At 44.1% G+C, this 19,438-nt stretch overlaps 1 protein-coding gene across 3 annotated transcripts in view; it reads right to left on the reverse strand.

Moving 5' to 3' along the window:
- Window positions 1-490: 490 nt before the first annotated feature.
- The window catches only part of GPATCH8 (G-patch domain containing 8), a 58,868-nt gene continuing 39,920 nt past the window's right edge, over window positions 491-19,438 (reverse strand). For all 3 annotated transcript variants that reach the window (XM_076356889.1, XM_076356890.1, XM_076356891.1), the window contains 3 exons: window positions 16,615-16,758; window positions 7,220-7,350; window positions 491-6,812 (listed from right to left, as the gene is read on the reverse strand). In XM_076356889.1, coding sequence (XP_076213004.1) covers window positions 2,963-6,812; window positions 7,220-7,350; window positions 16,615-16,758 — 4,125 coding nt within the window. In that variant the 3' untranslated portion in view covers window positions 491-2,962. The remainder of the gene's footprint in view (window positions 6,813-7,219; window positions 7,351-16,614; window positions 16,759-19,438) is intronic.

A 19,438-nucleotide genomic window follows, 5' to 3' on the forward strand; every position in this document is an offset into this window, starting at 1 on the left:
CAGCTCCACGCCCCCGGGAGAGGAACATGCTGAGCACAGGGGTCTGCACTGTCTCCTGGCTGCAGGAACGGCACAAGGGAGAGCGCGGAGCAGAAAGATGGGGTGGCCGAGACGCCCAGCACCGGGGCACGCTGCCAATCCAACCACCAAAGTACCGACAGCCACCGTTTCTTGCCCCATTTCACCTTTAAGAACAGTCTGACCAGGCAGGTTGATCATGCCAGGCAAGAACTTGTGGAACCCACTCAGTGCATTGAGGGCTCCTACCCAAAATAACATCCTTTAAAAAAACATAAAAATAATTGAGTACATTTTCCCTGTATCCAGCTCAGTATCTTCCGAGCAAAGTATTCCAATTAAAAGTAGCTTTACTCGATGAACCAAGCATCTAACACTGTTATTTTAGGAAAAGGACAGCCCTGGGCTACATCGCGATCAGATGCAGCAGCTCCAAGTCATCTCACGCAACCACACATTTTTTTTTTCCACAAATCATTGGTTTATTAGAAAGGTTTTTTTCCCCTCATTTTACAGCATATATATATATTTATATATATATCTTATGTGACAAAGTTAAATACAGTCTGTTTATGCTTGTTAAGTAATGATAGGTTAATTATTTTTAGCACTATTCTGGAAGTCAAAAAACCCCTGACTGCAGTGTGAAGGGTGCCAGAACACGCATGTTGAATCTAGAAGCTAATGAAGTTCAGCATTGAGACATTAATACTGTATTCTGTTAATTATTTACAGAGAAATTGAGTCCCTTTTTTTGACTGTTGTATTTCAGTCCGACCTGCTCAAACGCAACGTTTCTCGTTTAAAGAGTGAGGAAGCTCAAGTTTTCGGTTCTTTGAAATCTCTGTGTCCCCCCCACCCCGCCCCAGCTCTCGGTGCTGCGCTTCGGGAGAGGACAGGGAAAGCCGGCACGTGCTCCGCAGCCCCTTGCTGCCTGCTCCTGCCTGGTTTGGCAGGTAGGAGCGGGTCTGCCTGCCTGCTCTGAAATCAGGCCCTACAAAGCGCCGTAAGGTGCCCCCGGAACCGCTCTAACACGAGGAGGACCTGAACCTGAAATAAACCCAGGTCAGCGGGGACAGCAGCAACTCGTGCCGGTGCCACGGGAAGAACTCGTGGATGGAGAAGCCTCCCACAGGTAGCGTTCTCTGCAGCCAGTGGATGATGCCAGAAAGAACAGAGAAATCCCTTATGGAACATCACAGGCAGGCACAGCCTCAAGGGATTAGTCCTAAACCACCTCTCCCTGCGTGTAAGATGGCACACGGTTACGGTTAAAAGGCTCTTCCTTCACCACAAGACTGTACTGAACTGCACAGCTGGGCTGGCACCGGCAAATCACCGGTTCAAACCCAGGGGGAAAAAAAGAAAAAGAAAAAAAAAAAGGGGGGGGGTATTTTATACTCTGGGAGACAACCCAAATTCCTGACGCTCCTGAGACTGCCTCCAGTGTCGATTCCTATAAGCAGCTGCTTAAGCAAAGACGAGGAGCACGCAGCGTGCCCAGGCTGCTTCCCTCCGCAAAGCCGGCAGCCACCGCCGCCTTCCAATGCGATGCCGTTCATTAGCTGTTAGAGTCACCGGTGTCGTCCACGCACCTCACCTAGTCCAAGTCTCACTTTTTTTTTTTCTTCTGCAAAATGCTAAATGAAGATTTTTTTTTTTACATTTTATAGTACATAAAAACTTCAAAAATACATGAGCTTGATAAAATATACATGCTTAGTCATTTTGCATCTAGCTGAAACTATAAAGTTGAACCTTTACAAGTGTCTTATTTCACCTACAGCAAACATATTTACACAAAAGCCACCAGAACAAGTACCACTAAAAGAACTGGCTGTAAAAAATATTATTGCAGTATACTACAAATGTAACCTTTTTATATGAGCTACAAAAAGCAGCATCTTTGTTTACAGAGTTCAGTGCAATTCTTTACATTAAAAAAAAAAATCCTATAAATTAATAAGGAAACCATCAGTATTACAGAGGAAAGAATACACTTTACATACCCCGGCCACTCTCCCCAGTCCTCTGTATTGCTTCAATTCCTAAAGGGATTTTCCTTCTCTCTCTCATCCGAGTGCCTCTTTCCCAACACCGCAAAAGACGGAAGTCAGAGTGATATTCCCCCCCACCCCAGGAGAAGAGTGGTCAAAGCCCAGATTGAAATCACCGACCAAACCGAGAACCTCTCTCCAGTCCAGGATATCCAGAAGGCGTCAAGGTGCAGTCCTCGCCCAGGAGAATGCTAATGCAGGATGGAGAAGGGTCGGAGCTCTGAGCAGACGCGCAGCTCCTCTCTTGGGCTTTAAAATAAGATCTTACTTCCACCTTTGCTGCTCACACCGAGAAAAGAAACCCCAAGTGTGCAGCAATAGGGTGCCAAGAAATCTCCTGTAATGCCTGAAAACTGGTACTGGCCCAGCCAAAACAAGAGTGGCACTGCCCTTCCATCAGTCTCCTCGCCAGGATCCACAGCTGTCAGTTACTGAATGTTTTGTCACTGATTACAAGCTGGATTCAATCATGCTGACTATTTTAATTAGATGACCTCATTAAAAGGATTTTTAGAGACCTATTAGTGTGTATGAAATCTCATTTATCATATACAAGGTGGCAGAAGGAAGATGACCAAGTGTAAGAATCCAGGGGGAAAAAAGCCTAAGTGTCTCGCTGGTCTACACGTGAAATGATTCTTCTAGGATACAGTGCTGCTACGTGCACGGAGGTGTCGGGGACGTGAGACAGTCCCTGGTAGCGGATATACACAACGCTTACGAACTGACCCGCCGCCTGCTGCTACCCAGCCCTCGAGCCTTTGGCTTCTTTGGCTGCTAAAGAGTGAAAGGAAATTCTCAGGCCTCACCTGCCAGCTGGATCAACTTCAACCCCTTCCCAAAATGCAAAATATTCTCTTTCCTCCAAGGTTACTTCATTTTGTCCTTCATGTGCCGTGACTGGGTGGATGCTGCAAGTCCTGTCCTGAGAAAATGGGGTGCAGCAAAGGGTGAAGATGTAATGCTGTAGCGGCCGCAGCGGCAGCGGGTCTCGGGGCAAGAAGGGTTGGATAAAGAGCGTGAGGAACCGGATGAAAAGTAAAGGGGCCCGGGTGGATAGCTGACGCCGGAATGATGTGGATGGGGTGGCTGGCTAGAAACGTAGCAGGGTGCCCTGGAATAATCGAGTGGGTCAAGTGGGATAATGAAATAGGTGTCAAGTGGGGCTGGGGTATATGATGAACCTGAGCGAGAGGCTGAGGATGGGGGTGAGGGTGAATCCCGATGGCGGCGGCAGCCGCGGCGGCGTGGTGCTGCAGGATGGCATGCTGCACGGTGGTGATGGAGGTTGCGGATGCCGCCGCCGGCTGCTGAATGTGGATGGGCTGCAGGGCAGGCGCTGCCGGCGCCAGGGCCGCCGAGGCAGGAAAGGCCTTGACCTGCTTTGCCAGAAGTTGCTGCTGAATGTGCTGCTGAGCAGCTTGCTGCAGCTTACTGTATTTCTCCATTTCTTCGGGTGTAAAAGTGATCGGTTGGCTCTCGAGTGGTGCTAGAGAGGAATCTTCTCCTCCTTCCCGATCCCCTTCGATGCTCGGCTCCCCGCTCTGAGGCACGTAGCCAGGAAAGTGCTCGACATCTGGAACTAAGGGCATCATACTGGTTTCCACTGGGACCGGCTGGTTGCCCCCGTCCATAGGTTCTAGCCCATCGCCATCGCTCGGATCTGAGAGGAAGTTGTGCGGCATGACCAGATCTCCAGAACCAAAGCACTCGGGGAGTGCCGGTGCTTCCAGGGGAATGGACGGCATTTCCACGGCAGGTTCATCACGTTTCTGCTCATCCAGAGGTTTGTCCTGAATTACCATCACCACTTCTTCCAGGAGAGACTGGCCGGCCAACTGAGCCTCCTCGATGCCTTGGGAAACATCCTCAGAATCCGACAGCTCTTGCTCCTCGCCCCTCTCCAAGCCAGACTCTTCGTATCTTTTGGCGTTTGGTTTTCGAACGGTTGGCAGTTTCCCAATTAAGGGGAGAACGGGTTTGTTGCCTAAGGAAGGAGGAAGTTTCGGGCCAAAGTAGCCCTGGGGAGGATCTTTGAGCTTTATGCCCACTTTGCTTGCCCCTGCCAGCATCTCGTCAGTGACGCAGGGCTTCTTCTCGACCTTCCTGGATTGAACCTTTTCCAGGAGAAGTTTTGCAGTGACGGAGTTTCTCTCCTCTGGACTGCAGTCACCTTCTGAGGCCCTCCCCGTGCCAGAGCTGCTGCTGTTTTGGGAGAGTGAGCCAGATCCTTTCAGATCCTCTCCTTTGCAGTCCTCTTTCTTCAGCGACGATCCTTCACTTCGGCCTGTCCGGAAATAGTGAGGAGACTGCGAGCGATAGATTTTGGACCTGATGAAGTCTCTTCTCCCGGACCTCCTCTCTTCGGGGCTCTCGTGGCCTCGAGAGCCCTTTCGCGAGAGAGACCTCTGCGAGTGGCTTCTCGTACTGCGGCTGCGATCCCTACTATAGCTGCGGCTCCGTTTCCAGCTGCGACCTGTTACGCTTCGGCTTCTCCTCTTGCTTCGACTGCGGCTGCAGCTGCTACTGCGTGTTCTGCCCCGGCTCCTTGTTCTTGACCTACCTCGAGGGTGGGTTCGGCTCCTGCTTCGACTCCTCGACCTGCTCCTACTCGAGCTGTAGTCATCTTCAGAAGAGGAGTACTTGCGCCGCTTTGATCTGTGATTCGAGCTGTTGTAGTCAGAGTCATCCTCCGAGTCGTGGGACTGCTTTGAATGGCACCTTGACCGGTCGCTGTAATCGCTGTAGCTATCATCCGAGTAACTTCTCCGATGGCTGTACCGGCTGTGGTCCGAGGAGGCGTCAGAGCTGGTCGAATAGGACCTGTGAGAGGAGTGCCTCCGCCCCGACCGGGAGCGGCTCCTGGAGTGGTCGCTGCCGGAGTCATAGTCATCGCTGTACTGCGACGGGGATTTCTGCTGGCAGTGCTTCCTGTGAGAGCCCTCGTCACTGTCATAGTCCCCGCTGCTCTGCCGGCTCCTGCGGCTGGTCCTGCCCAGGGAAGGAGCCAAACACCGTCTCCTCAAAGCAGATAACTGCTGCAGGTCAGCCTTGTGTTTTTTGCTGCCGTGCTCTTGGCAGGAGTTACCACCATCCTCTTTTTTGCCGCTGCTTCCCTCTTCAGCAGACAGAGACTTCCTCTGGGACTCCAGAGAGAACCGCTTTTTCTTCTGGAAATGGCTACAATCTTCAGACAGTTCAGTTTTCAGCACTCGTTCCGACTGAGTAGAAAGAGAGGATTTGCCTTTTCTGTGTCTGTGTCTTTTCCGTTTCTTGGGTTTCTCTTCCCCCGGGTCAGTTTTTCGGCCCTTCTCATCAGCTTCCTCCTTGTGTTTACGTTTGTGTTTGCTGGACTTTTTGTGCTTCTTTTTCTTTTTGTGTTTATGGGATCTCCCAGATTTACTCTTACTGGTTATGCTTTTACTACTGTCCTCTCCCTCTCCCTTACTAATGCTTGTCAAACTGGACTCCTGCTTGTTCTGGGAGCCACAGGTGGACAGAGATTTGTTTTCCATTTTTAGAGCAGAACTGTTAGCTACGCTTTCTGCCTCCTTGGGTTCGCTTAGCTCACCGGATTCTGTGCTCGGAACGTTTTCTTTACAAAGACCCCCTGGATCCTTAGATTTCTCTGCCCCTTTACCTTTAGCATCTTTGTTGCGAGAGAGCTTGAAATCAAAATACAGGGGGTTACAACTGTATGAAACAGATGGTTCTGCTCTGGTAAATATGAGAAGCTCTGAAGGCCACTGGAGAGTCGTGCTCTCATCTTTACTCAGAACGGGAAAAAAGGGTCCTGTTGGATGCTTTGGTCCTTCAGTGACATCTTTACAGCCTGGGACAGGCTGAGCGACTTCTTTAGTAGTGTCTGGCTCGGGGAGATTGCTCTCTGTAAAATGCTTGCTCTCCTGAATACTCGCATTTTCTGAGACTTCTTTTAGTTCTGTTTTGCTCTGCTGAGCTACAGTTTCAGTAGTGCTCTGCTCCTTCTGCTGCCCCGTGCTCTCAGCAGCCTTCTCTGTGTGCTTGCCGGGTTTGGGTTTTGGAGAACTACCCTTTTTAACTTCATGCGTGGTTTTTTTGTTCACATTTTCAGCTTCCATTTGTTCAGTAGACTTCATGAAAAGCAGGAATTGAAAATTAGGCTTTACTTTACAATGGGCTGGGGGAATATAGTGGTAGTATTCTGGTTCAACGGCCATTGGTCCATCTTCTCGTCTCATCTTTTTTAGTTTAGATAATGTAGTGGCTAGAGACCCATTATCTTTGTCATGTTGGTCATCTTCCTCCGCCTTGCCATCAGAATTATTTGTGCTTTCGCCCTCGCCAGATTTCTGCAGGCTCCCTGCATCTGAGGATCCTCTCTCATCACCTTTTGCTCCATCTGCAGAACTCGATTCTTCCACATGGTCCTTGAAAACAGAAGCTATGGTCTCAAGCTTTACCGGAGTCTTCTTGGCAAATGAAAACGACACACCTATCTTCTGCAGTGGAGTTCCCAAAGTACTTTTAATGCCAAAGCTGATTGCTTGCGCTGTCTGGATGGGCATTTGGCTTGGCGCAACAGTGCCACCGACTTGTCCAGTGTTTAGGAAACCTCTGTCCATAGTCATCTCTGTAGCTTGGCCAGAAGTTGTCTGGATGAAAGAACTGCTGTTGGCTGCAGAATCATCATCATCTCCAGCTTCCTCATCCACAGCCACCGTGGTGGTTCTGAACATGGGTCCGCTTCCAGGAGCGCTGTATAAACAAGTTAAAATAGAGAAAACAGCTGACTGCCATTTGTATACCTCTGCAGTTGGTTTCATGCCTGATCTAAAACATCTTTTACACATTTCAAGTACTCTTGTATCCAGAAATATGCAGTAAAATAGCATTATACAGCCATTTGAATTTTTTAGTAGTATAAAATAATGGAAGAAAACCTATTGCTGGATAAAGCAATTTGGGGATGCTCTGGACTACCATTTTAGTGAATTCACTCCTACCAAAACCACAGCATGAGGCCAAACTCAAGCATGAAGCTTTGCCCTCAAAACTTGCACAGAATTACAGGAGGAAGAATGCCAGTGCAGCAGAGGGCCGCAGTCCCACAGAAGACTCCCACACACAAGCTCCAAGGGTGCTCAAGGATCACCCGTACTCACCATTCAGGCTGTCTCCTCTGTTCAGCCAGTTCATGTAGACGCCGGAGGGCTTTCTCCTGCTTCCTTTCATCCTTACGTGATCTTGAAGAGACATTGCGAGCAAATTCCCTTTGCTTGAGATCTTTCAACCTCTGAGGCAAAAGAAAGCAGGAACAGATTAGATAAAATCGGTTTGTGGTTAAGTGTCCAAAAGCGTCTCTTTGCTGTAGCACTGGAAAGTACGCTGTAAAGCCCCTCCCCGGTAACATTTATTGAGCTAGGATGGAGCAACAGCATCTTAGCTCAACAAACCAAATGGAGCACATTGCCATCCTCCCAGTAGCTAAATGAAAAGACAACTGTTGATCACTTTTGGCTATGACTTCAAGTCTGTGTATATGCATTTCCAATCAACATTACTGGTTTTCTTTAGCATGTACAATAAAGCTGATTTCAAAGCAACAAGCAAATTCTGGAAGGGAAAAAAAAAAGACTGTTTACTTTGCTGCTCTTGCAAGGTGCAAATGTACTTGACAAACAGTGCATGACAGAAGTCTTAACAGCATGGGCCAACGAACAGAAAGGGATTAGCTGGTGCAAGAGAGTTACCCAGGAATTGTATCTTACAAAAGCAATGTACAAATTACATTGGAGAAGGTGCCAAAAATCCCATGCAGATGATTCCGGTAAGCAAATAAATAATACAACATACACCACAAACAGTTACTTGCTTTCCTGACAGTAGTTCTGAGACGGTCTCTCAAAAAACAAAATGCTCTAAAATACAGTAGGGGTTTTGGGGGTTTAACATTTTAGAGGGCAGAAACACTAAGTTCCCCAGAAATCTTACCATGTGAGGAAGCAAACCCAAACCCAAGGAATTTCAAACATCATAACGTCACTGAGGAAATCTAGATATCCAATTCTAATAGAAATCAAGCATCTGAGACTTCAGAAAATTTTTGCAAGTCCTTGTCTCAAAGCACTAGGAAAAGAGGTTGCTGTTTTTCCTTTGAATACATGTGAAAATTCACAAGGCATTTTTTTTAGAGTGCTATGCAGAATTTTAAGTAACAGAAAGCAGCAAAGACCTCTACCATCCTAAGGGATTCATTCTTCTTTTTTTGGTGCACAATTTGAAACCCTTTCAAAAGGCCCAATTCCAGAAAGCATCATGTACCCAAGCTTTTTCAAAAGTTTCATGTTTTCAGGCATTTCAGGAAGGGCCTGAAAGACTAACGGTACTCAACGCAGTAGTCACATTAGAAAAATCCTCGTACAAGAGGTACAAACCATTGGTGAATTCTAAATATACCTTCTGGCTGGCTGACTCTGCCTCTTTAATGGAGCAGCGTCAGACTGGTACTCACAGAAACAGTGAATCTGAAAACTAACCCGAAGTTCAAATTAGAGGAATTAAGTTGGTCCAATGTAAAGAGAACATTGCTTTGTGAAAAAGGGGAAGATTTGACAAGACAGAGGATTCTCGTACCTAATCGTATTTACTAAATGTGGTTGAGCGTTACCAAGATCAGAGGGAAGGACACACGAAAAAAAAAAAGTACAGCTATAGACACTAGTAGAAAGAAACTCACTCTTGTGATCTGGACTCCAAAATTAGAAGGGTTTGCTTTCAAAACATCAGCTGAAAACGTCACATCACAAAGAAAAAAAGAAAGTAAAAATATAACAAGAGTGGAAGAGAGGGGGGGAAAAAAAAAAAAGGCAAGCATTACTACACAGGCTCTCGGTGTGTCTGCGAGCTATTCTACGGAGAAGGAGCTGAGCCAGCGAAGCTACGGGACCGAGCTTAGGGAGTCTGGAGCAAAAGGGGGGAACGCACATACACATACACGCACAGACACAGCAATGATCCCACCTGGAATAACAGAGCTACTTTCACCAGGACAAGTAAAGGGCTCAAGGGTTTTGTGGTGTATGTTAAATGTTGAATAGTAAATTTTTTTCCAAGAGGGAGGGAAAAAAATGGACTAAGCAATGTTATCAGCTTTTTCATGCTGATTTAAAAAGCGTATCTAAAATGCTCCAGGAAGTTAAAGTCACCAACAGCTGACAAAACTATTTAACTGGGGTGTGATGCCAAGTCTCTAGATCACTCATCCATTTGGAAAAAAATATGACTCAGCTATTTACAACAGAAATGAACTGTGACCTTTTACTTTCAAGAGGAAGGTGCAATGGTGCACTCAGACCCACCTCCACCCCCCCAGACATGGCCTTAAACATCTCCCCATGAAATAAAACGGGCTCAAGTCAGTGGATAACGATGCAGCTGCCCACAATGCAATCCCGCCTTCGTTACAACAGACAGTTTCAATGAAAACAGAATTAAATGCCCATTTCCTTAAATGCTGATCTTTGCATGTCTCTGCTCCCCCAAACCTCCCGCTCTCAACACTGATAAATTACAAGTGATGAAGCAAATGAACTACCCCGATGCACTGCAACTCCAGAATATGCAATACATGGCAACACCTAGCTACACTGATATCTGTGCCTTTTAAGATGATAACTCACTAACCATGGTTTCAAGACTGCTGAGAATTTATTACTCCCCAAATTGGGGAAAAGTTGGTCTGATTTTACAGAGCTGACTTTACAAAGGACTAAAAGATCTCAAGGCTGAGTTTCTTTTTGTCCCGCAGGGGCCAGAAGGAAAAAGGGTCTTGCTGGGTAAGTATAGGATAGAAAAGCTCCACAACTGCACCACGCCATCTCCTTGGGAATGTAAAATACGGAAGATAACGTAGCTCAGCATCTTTTGACTGACCTGAAATGATGCACCTACCATCAGCAATTTCTCAAGTTTGCAAGGAGCCAGGTTCCAAGAAACCTGGCTGGACTGCATTATCTTACATAAATGGAACCTGGGGCAGGGGAAGGACCAGAAGACCAGACTGCCCATCTGTAAAAACAAATCACTACAGGAATAGACACAGAAGGCTACGTTCGCAGGCAGCTGATTAGCACTGAACTTTTAAAATAGCCAGAACTTCAAAATATCCTGTACAAGTAACTGTTACCTCGCTCGTTGTTTCAAGGGCATAATTGAATCCAGTCATTTACCCACGCAAAGAACAGTGGATAACCAGTTAACTACAGCTATGCCTACCCTCCTCCCCCAAACCTAACTGGGGTGAAGCAAATAAAAGCCTGAAGTACAATTTCACAGTAGTAAAAGGAGTATATCGAAGCAGTGAAATGCTTTTCAGCATACTCCAGGTCTCAGCCTTCCCAGAAAGCTATTTGAACTAAATTGATATTTAAGCTAGGCTTACACTAAAGAAATTTCCATCTAATCCTTAGCCAAGCGTTCATTATTCTAATCCCCCAAAATCTCTAAATTACTTTTTGGACCGCACCATATGTGTGGGTGTTCACAGAGGCTGGACAGCCACGGGAGGTGAGTCGCACAGCTGCCCCTTCCCCCCAACACAGCAAAGAAATTTAAACAAGAATTTAACATAGCCACTCAATCATCCGCAGGGAGCTTCTCCCCACCAACTAAGGAAAAGGAGCCCTGGGAACCCATCTTCTTGGGGTGAAACCAGCCTTTTTAAGTCTTCCCACGGTGCTCAGCAAGACTATAATTTCTTCAACAGGATCAGAGCCACCAACCCGTATTAAATCAAACATATAGCTTCATGCTACTATAGGATTTAAAAATTAGGAAGCAATTTTTCTTCATAGGCAGTGTGTTTTCTGAGGAAGCAGGAGGTTTATCTAGAGCAGCAACGTATTTACAAACTATAGGATGATAGTGACCGTGAAGCCAAGAAATACTATTCTGCTGGTTTATTACTTCAGCTGTAAGAAGGGCCACATCAGTAAGCCCAGTGACCAGCAAATAAGGACATAAATCACTAGCATTTAAATAAAGTTTATCTGAATTTCTGCAGGCTAGAAGCAGTACTTCACTACCTCAAGCCTTCCTTCAGCTTGGTATTGTCTTTTATTAATAGCTGTCACCCACCTCAGCTTTGAAACAAAGAACAGTATTTTAAGTTTTCAGCTTTGTTTCTAACAAAATTACTAAGAAGTCTCTAAATTTCAATGGGAGAGCAAATCGAGCTCTTAAAGAACAGGTTTGCTATAAAATCTGCAGCTACCTCAGTACTCCAGCACAAAGAGGCTACAGTAATGGATTATCTCCCGATCACTGCATAGCTCAGGAGGGGCCAAACTGGCATACAACGCCATTACCTTACAGTTCTCTTCCAATCAGCTTAAATAAGCTGCACTCCAGCATCATTTAAAAGCTCTAGAGATAGCCCATCACAGACACGTGAAGGTGGTTAAATAAAAGAGGGACGATCAGGATTCAGAAACTGTCTTAACAGGAAAAAACTCAGCACACGCTGTGGCAATTGTGCATGAGATTTTGCTGGTGAGATAGTATCGAGGCAAGACTTCCTCAGTACCGAACTGGAGTGCATTGCTTTTCAGGTTCAGGACCAGCGGTAAACGGATTTTCTCAATTTAAGTTGACAAAGCCATGCAATTTCGCTGAACTGAGGCCCATTCGAGAGGCATTCTTTGCCTAAAATTGCAGAGCAGAAAGAGATCATGTTACTCTCGGAATAAGAAAAAAGGCACTCTGCTACACTGCTTTACTAGACCTGAAGATCTAAGACTTTCACAACAAACATTCAGGAGAGAGGGAGACTGGATCCACGTACAGTGAGATTCTGCGTTGGCTTGAGACAGGAGGCAGCTCATGTAACAGCACAATCCCATCAGAGCCTACTCCTCCCCTGCTACTGTTCTCAAGTCTCTCTGCCAATCCCTATTAAATAAAATAATAACGTACTTTTCATTACATGCCAGCAGATTTCTGGCTTTCTGAACTTTTGACATATGCTCGATTCTTTGCCACAAAAGCTTCTGGGAGTGAACTACACCATTAGCTAAATATGAGCTCAAAGGATGGCAACCTTTATAATTTTACATAAGCGAGAACACAAGCCCTGCTTATTTTTGGTAATCAACATTCTTTGCATGCTCGTAAATGAAGTGAAAAGAGCAGAGGGGAAATGGCATGCAACTGCAGTTTTATTTCATCTTAATTTCTTTCCTGACACCTCATTTTCAACTTAGGAAAATATACCACACGTTAATGCAATACAGATAACCCAACAACACAAGTCTGCCTGGCCTTCAGGAGGCTAGCATCGCTTGTAATCACAGTGTCTAGGCCTTGCACGCTGAAGACTTACTTTATTGAACACTATGTATAGGTGCTCGTCTCCAAATGTGTTTGCCATCAGCAAATGAGCAGCTGAACAGCTAAAACTGGGTTAAGAAAAATACCGTGGGTTTTTTGAGGGTATAGCATTTCTAGAGTAGAAAAGCTTCCCATGTAACACCAAGCATCTTGAAGATTCTCTCTTAGTCTTCTACGTTCAAGCTGTGCTTGAAGATACAAGTTTTTGGAAAGCACAAGTCCAATTCTCCCCAAACCAGAAAGTTCAGGGTTTGGATTTAGAGTGCTCATCAACCACAGCAGTGACTGAGTGACTGTGTTGATAATTTTATTGTGCTTTAACAGATCCCTCCCCCTCGGCATCAGAAGCAAAGATCCAGATAATTAGGGCATGAAGATAACTGCAGATCCATAGTTTCAGTTCTTAGTTCCACCCTCTCTCCCAAAGAACTTCTTTATGGAAATACATTCCCTTTGTCCTTTTATAAAGAGAACCTATGCAGAATTAGTCATCTACACCTCCAAAACGCCACACATCTAGAAATAAATAAAATGAAAGCTACATAAAAGACTGCATTTCAATACTGGTTAGTGTTCTCACAGTTAACCTGGCAAAAGTTCACACAGTAACACGTTTGTTTTTCGCATTAAATTCAGAAGGTGAATGTTTTTGTTCTGTTGGGTCAGTGACTCAGTAAATAGCTCAACCCTTCATCAGGCATACTAGCAGGAAAGAGGTGACCGTATACGAGATTCTGTAAGTAAGTCTTGGACGAAGGGAAAAAAAAAACCCAAACAGTAAAAGCTGACTGTGAATGCTACATTACTTACATGTAAGATAATTCCAACTGTAACAATTTTTGGAGGCTGCTCTAAGTGATACAATACAGATTAGGTTTATTTGATATGAATACACAAACTGGGCACAACCCCAGGTAAGGTGACCCACATTCATCTTCATGCAAATCTAACATGAAGTATTCTATCTTGATGTCAAAACCCAAAACTGAATTAAGGGCCCACTCACACATAATGCCCTAAGGATACCTTCCTACTAAGTCCAGAGTATTCTAGGACTGTGGGAGCTCTCAAGCATCTGCACATCACATATCTGCAGGAAAGCAGCACGAAAATACACTGGATCCATCTTCACTACCCAAGTTCCTCGGTAGCTGCAGAAGAAGTTTTCTTTCAACATTTGCCTCCTTTTGCATTTGTCTGTTAATTATTATTACTCTGTTGACAGTCAGGACTGTGCAACATCAGAGGCGGGGGCCCTTCATAAGCTACCAGTCCTTCTAGTTGCCAGGCTCAAGATCTTACAGCTTAAAAAAAAACCCATTAAAGATATCAGTAGCTTTCCAGGGAACAAAAAACTATGACATCTATGGTTACAGCCTTTTTCAGTTGCTCACTGAAGGATCTTTAAGGGAACCGAGTTTACTTTTCCTCTTACAGTGCCATCTGTATGAACGCAAGTTGCTTTTAGTCCTCTGGCTTCCCCTGAGAGGGACTGACCATTTGGTGAACAGATAGGGTTACTGTTCTTTGAAACATCTGTACTTCTCATTTCAAGTATCAACCTAATTAAAAAAAAATCTAGAGAACAACATTGCACACCTCCAACAAGATGTTTAAAATACAATGACTTAAACAGGCCAATGGTTTGTGATAATAAATTGAAGATTATTTTCCCAGTTAAGGTAATCTAGAAATACTGCTTTTTGGATAGAAACTTGGGTGTTGAGGTCAATTCAGACACATCCGAATGCTCTATGAAACCAGTGTAGTCAGGAAATAATGATAATAAAACCTCCCCTTTAATTGTTTGGTGTTGACAAGTTGGTGGGTCCAAAATTTATCCGGTAGGGATCAATACACTTACCTATCGTCCCTGTTTCGCAATAATCCTGAGTTCCTTCCTGGAATACAAGACAGTGTCTTTATAACTCGGGAGCGGAAAGGGATCTGAGGATGGAACATCTATTCACAGGGACAGCCTAATGCTCACTGAGCCACAGAAGGAATAAGCAAACACTTCAATGTCGTGGGTATGTGTAACTAAAAATACTTAAAAGCAAAAATGATCCCATGGAAATCTGCTCAACAAGCGAAGAAAAAGGCAAAAATGAAGCACTGTTGCCTCAAGAATTACTGCTGAGAAGACAAAACATTGCAGATAATATATACCAAGCTGGTTTGCTGTAATTATCTAGGGTACCATAATGTCTCATCTTTCCAAGAAAGCCTACTGATTAGCCTACTTTTAAGAATACTTTATGTTTTTCCTCAAAACAATTGTTACCCTTTATGTAACCTTGCCTTCTTGTCCAAAGAGGCAAAATATGAAGCATCAACGTGCAACGTATTATGAAAAGCACAGCATTATTTTTTTTTTATAAGTACCTCAGCATTTAGAATAGACTGTTAGAAATAAGCCTATCTTGAGCGGTAATGAACAACAGAAGTGAGATAGTGTTACTTATGCAAATTTACCTTCATTATTTCTAGGTAGTTTCAAGTTCACTTACTGAACACTGACCCAACAGGGTGACACACATTTCTGCAAGACATAAAGCTGGACAAGCAATTTTTTCCTTAAGCAAAGCATGATTGCTTCTTTGTTTAAATCCCTGTGTAACTAGAAACTAATGCTGGGTGATGTAGCGAGAGTTTGAAGGCTCATTTTCTCCAAAGCCTGCCTGAAGTTACTGCAATGGATGCAAGTTATCCAAGAACATCAATTCCTTTAAAAATGATCAGCAGTACCAAGCAACCCCCAAATTCTTTCTACCGATGAGAAGATTACGCCACCCTGTGTGTTCCCAAGACATTTTTCTTTCAGGTCCCTCTTCTTGCGCCCCTACTGATGACTCCTTTTATACCAATGAGGGGTGGTTGCTTTCCACAGGTTTGTTTCTTCCACAGCATCTCTAGATGCTAGGAAAACCCTCAGCCTTGCCAACCTCATGTCAGTCCCCCTATTAATCGCCCAAGGCTTTTAAACAGGAGTTGACATAATCATACTGCATCACCACGCTGTAAGAATGTGACACAAACAGGTCCTTCCACCTGGATTACAAACAGATGCATGTAATTGCACTCAAGTTTCAACCACGTTGATAGAAAACTTTAGATGAAGTACACCGCTATCGGGTATCACGACTGTGCCACCAGCTCGGTCAAAGCAGCCCATTTTCCCAATACAAAGTAAATGAATGAATTTCTGCTCTTAACTCTATTAAACCACAATTCACCACAGTACTCAAACAGAAACTGCCCTGCCATGAGATTTCCTGTCGAAACTCCCTTAGTGAATTTACTTTGAACTACCACATCCTATACTTAATACACAAAAAAAAAATCATACTCTGTAATGCCGTATTCTTGTTTTTACACTGTTGCTTCACTGCTATTTTGCAAGATCTAGTACTCTACAGCACATCCTGCAGAAGTTACCAGCATTTTAATGATTGTGTTGTTAGAATTTATGGCTAGGAATATCAAAAAACCTCCTTTGAGCAATTTCATCCCTAGATGAGCACAACACTGCTATCTGCCGTACATTTACATCTCATTTAGCAGCTTCAAATGGTCAAATAGATCAGGCTAACACATGAACTTTTATTATTTACTGTGCAGTATGAAGTATCATGTAGATACTACGGTACGTCCCCATCTTGGGACCAAAGCCAGTTCCACAGAGATTCTGAATCCACCTTCTCCTGAGGGTTACAGAATTTGGAAAGTGCTCCTTTTTTACGATTCCTTTGACACAGCCCATTATTTCCTAGTCCGTTTTCAGTAACTTGACAGAACGCAGACTAAGGTATTAAAATGCACACACATGGCATATCAGTCTCCAAAGTTGTACTATGTTAAAAGCTGATGCAAACTAGGAGCCACCCATATCCATCCGTACTCTTCCCAGTTTAGCAGCAGCCCATTCCTGCCCGTGGGTCATTCAAAACTGGGCTCCTTGATGCTAACAGTGAGTTGGGTTTTTTGTTTGTTGTTTTGGGGTTTTTTTAAATGTATGGTGGGCATAAGAATCTTAACCAGTGACATAAAACATCTATCCCTGGGGCTATAAGGAAAACAGATACACTGGGGAAATTCAAAATACTAACCACAAACAAGACCGCTGCAATGAATATAAAATTGATGAACTGCGCTATCAACACTTGTTTACCTGCTTGTGAGCGTGATCGTAAGAGTTTATGTGGTTGTCAAACTCTTGATGCTTTTGATACTGCTTGTCACAGAGTTCACAGTAGAAGTTTGCTCTGAGGTCTTCCAAAGCCTTGGCAATTGCCTTTTCTTTATCAACATAATCCTGCAAAATTAACAAAAAATGCTTCTGTTAAACTTCCTGTAAAACAAACTGGAAGATGATGAACTAGCCCTTTAGGGGAAAATAGTCCTTAAGAAACCTTAGTGTACACCAATGATTATACTTATTAAGCTGACCAGTCTTTGCAAATTAAAAGGTACGAAGGATAATTTTGCAATACTACCAACCTAGCCTTGACCCAGTTTCCTAACATAGAACATAATCTTGTCATTAGCACAGGTATCAGTAAAAAGAGACTGCTTAAAAAAAAAATCTAGTGCTGGTGGCAGGAAGGCAGTTGCGGCTGCAAGAGGAGAGCCTGCCGGATTGTCTGAGATAAAAAAAAGAGAGGTTCAAAGCCTCAAGCCAACACATAAACAAACTGGCAGCTGCCTGCTCGTGTAAGATGCACAAAATACGCATCAAACCGAGGAAGATCACTGCTTTTGGAACAGAATCTTGGAACTTTAAATGCTGATACTTCCTCCATTTTGAGTGCTAACAGATGTCTGCTTGATCGCAGTTTGTCTGCAATTCAATAGGGAGGAACACAGATCCACGGCTGGGAAAGCACAGTTCAGAAACCGCTGAGCCTATTTCACTTCAGTGTAATTTTTTCAGTTAGTGAAATCTTCCCAGGAGCAGTGCTGTCCATTAAGCTGAGCTCAAACACAACGATTACACTGGGCGTGGGTACAGGGAGTTGCCATTTAATAAAAGAGGGGGAGGGAGATCACCTTAGAGGTTGCAGACAGTATTTTTTTCTGATGTAATTCAACATTTGTATAGGTGCAAAACCAAACCTCCAAGCAAAGGTGAAGTGTCTAAATTGGCAGCAGTCATGTCCTCCCCTCTTTTGCTATAAGGAAAAGTAGCAGCTTTTGGATTGGCAGTGGCAAAAAGCTCTGGGACTCCGTGGAAATCCCAGTCCCTCAAGTGGCTGTAATGGCTTGAAGTCCCAGTGCCTGGAAGTGAGCCTGTGCGGCTCGCCGCAGCCGATGCAGACCTGGGGGGGCTCAGCACCCGGGGGGAGCTCTGAAACACATCTGATGCTGAAACACACACTCATCTCAGGGCTAAGCAACTTCTTCCTCTAGCCAGGTCGTTTCAATTACAATCCCACCAGCAAAATTAATAAAACATCGCCACTCTTTACAAGCAAGCTGGGGAAGGTTTACTTCAACAAGATGGAAGCGCTGACACATACTAAAAAAAAAAGCTACAAATGCTGTATTACAAAGTACGCTGTACTAATATCAGCATACCCCATATAGCTATTTACCATATGCATTTCAACTGGAATAAAGAGAAATTATATAAGAAAAATAGCCTAACATTTGAGAAAAAAAAACCTCTTAAGAGTTTAAGAGTTTCTGTCTTCAATACAAACTTCTTATGGGAAATTTCCTTGCATTAGCAAGAGGAGCTAGCAAACATTTAAAAAAAGATATATACTATGAAAGCTTTTTTCTTTTTATTTAAGATCTTGTTCAAGGCAATATGGTTTATCTCCCAGTTACCACATCAAAATTACATTAAAATAATATTGCTGAGCATGTTTTCTATAATGCAAAATTCATGTAAAAAATTCCAACACCTGGGGGGAATCTGAAAAATTCTGTTGCTAAAAGTTTTTTTTTTCCTCAATTTAAAGCACTGTTTACCTTCTACATAAAAAAAAAAAAAAAAAATCTATTTCAAGTTCCTGCTTCTACCTATTACCAGAGGCCCTTGTTAAGAAGGGGGCGGGGGGGGGGGGGGGGGAATCAACAAAACTATCTAGAGCTTTGAGCCTGAAGCAGGTCCCCAGGAAGAGAAGAAAGGAAAACAGAGCAGCATGAGATCCACAGAACAATGACATTTAAGGTTCCTCTGAAACCCTGAACAAGCTTCCTGCACCATGTGTAGGGGTTTTTTTTCAGAAAGCATCCTGTGGCTAAACAATGAAAACACAGCCATTTGAGTGATCAGAATCTATACAAAAGAGGGGAATTAAAGAACATTTCTTGCTTGCTTCTTGGTTGCAGTTATCTGAAATTCCTTTGAGACTCACTGAATGGCTAATCAGGATGCGGCCACAGTTGGCAATTACATAATGGACTCCTGCGGAGCAATGAAAAAAAATTACGCTTGCAGAGATTTTCACAGATTAATACAGAAATGCAAGAGCCTAACGATAAAGCATGCTAATAAAAACACATCTGAGTTGGGAGAGACTGCTACTGCTCCACAGAGTTCCTGGAAAAAAAAAAAATCTGTGCTGAATAATGGCAGGAAGACAAAACAGTCTGAAAGCAACGCACGTTCGACTGCATTTGAAAAGACAATTGCAAAACCCAAGAACTTTACCATAAATCACACTGCAGACCTGAGACAAAAACATCATTACATGCAATTCACACAAGAGCTCCTACCAACCACTCTGAAACGAAGAAATACTTTGTGCTCAACAGCTGCTGTCTGAAGATGCCCAGCATCGCAGCTGGGGGCTTGCTGCAGAAAGGGATCCAGGCTTTCGGCCACATGCTGCCCGAGAATGGCCAACGTCACGGCCAAACCCTCCCTTTGTAGCGTGTAAGCAGCATGCTGCCCAGCAGGAGATTAAAAACAACAAAAAGGAAAAACATCTTCAAGAGAACATGCACCTGGACGCAGAGGAATTGTTCAGCACCGGCTGCATAAG

Source organism: Aptenodytes patagonicus, chromosome 20 (assembly GCF_965638725.1).
Source record: "Aptenodytes patagonicus chromosome 20, bAptPat1.pri.cur, whole genome shotgun sequence".
NCBI classification, from domain to species: Eukaryota; Metazoa; Chordata; class Aves; order Sphenisciformes; family Spheniscidae; genus Aptenodytes; species Aptenodytes patagonicus.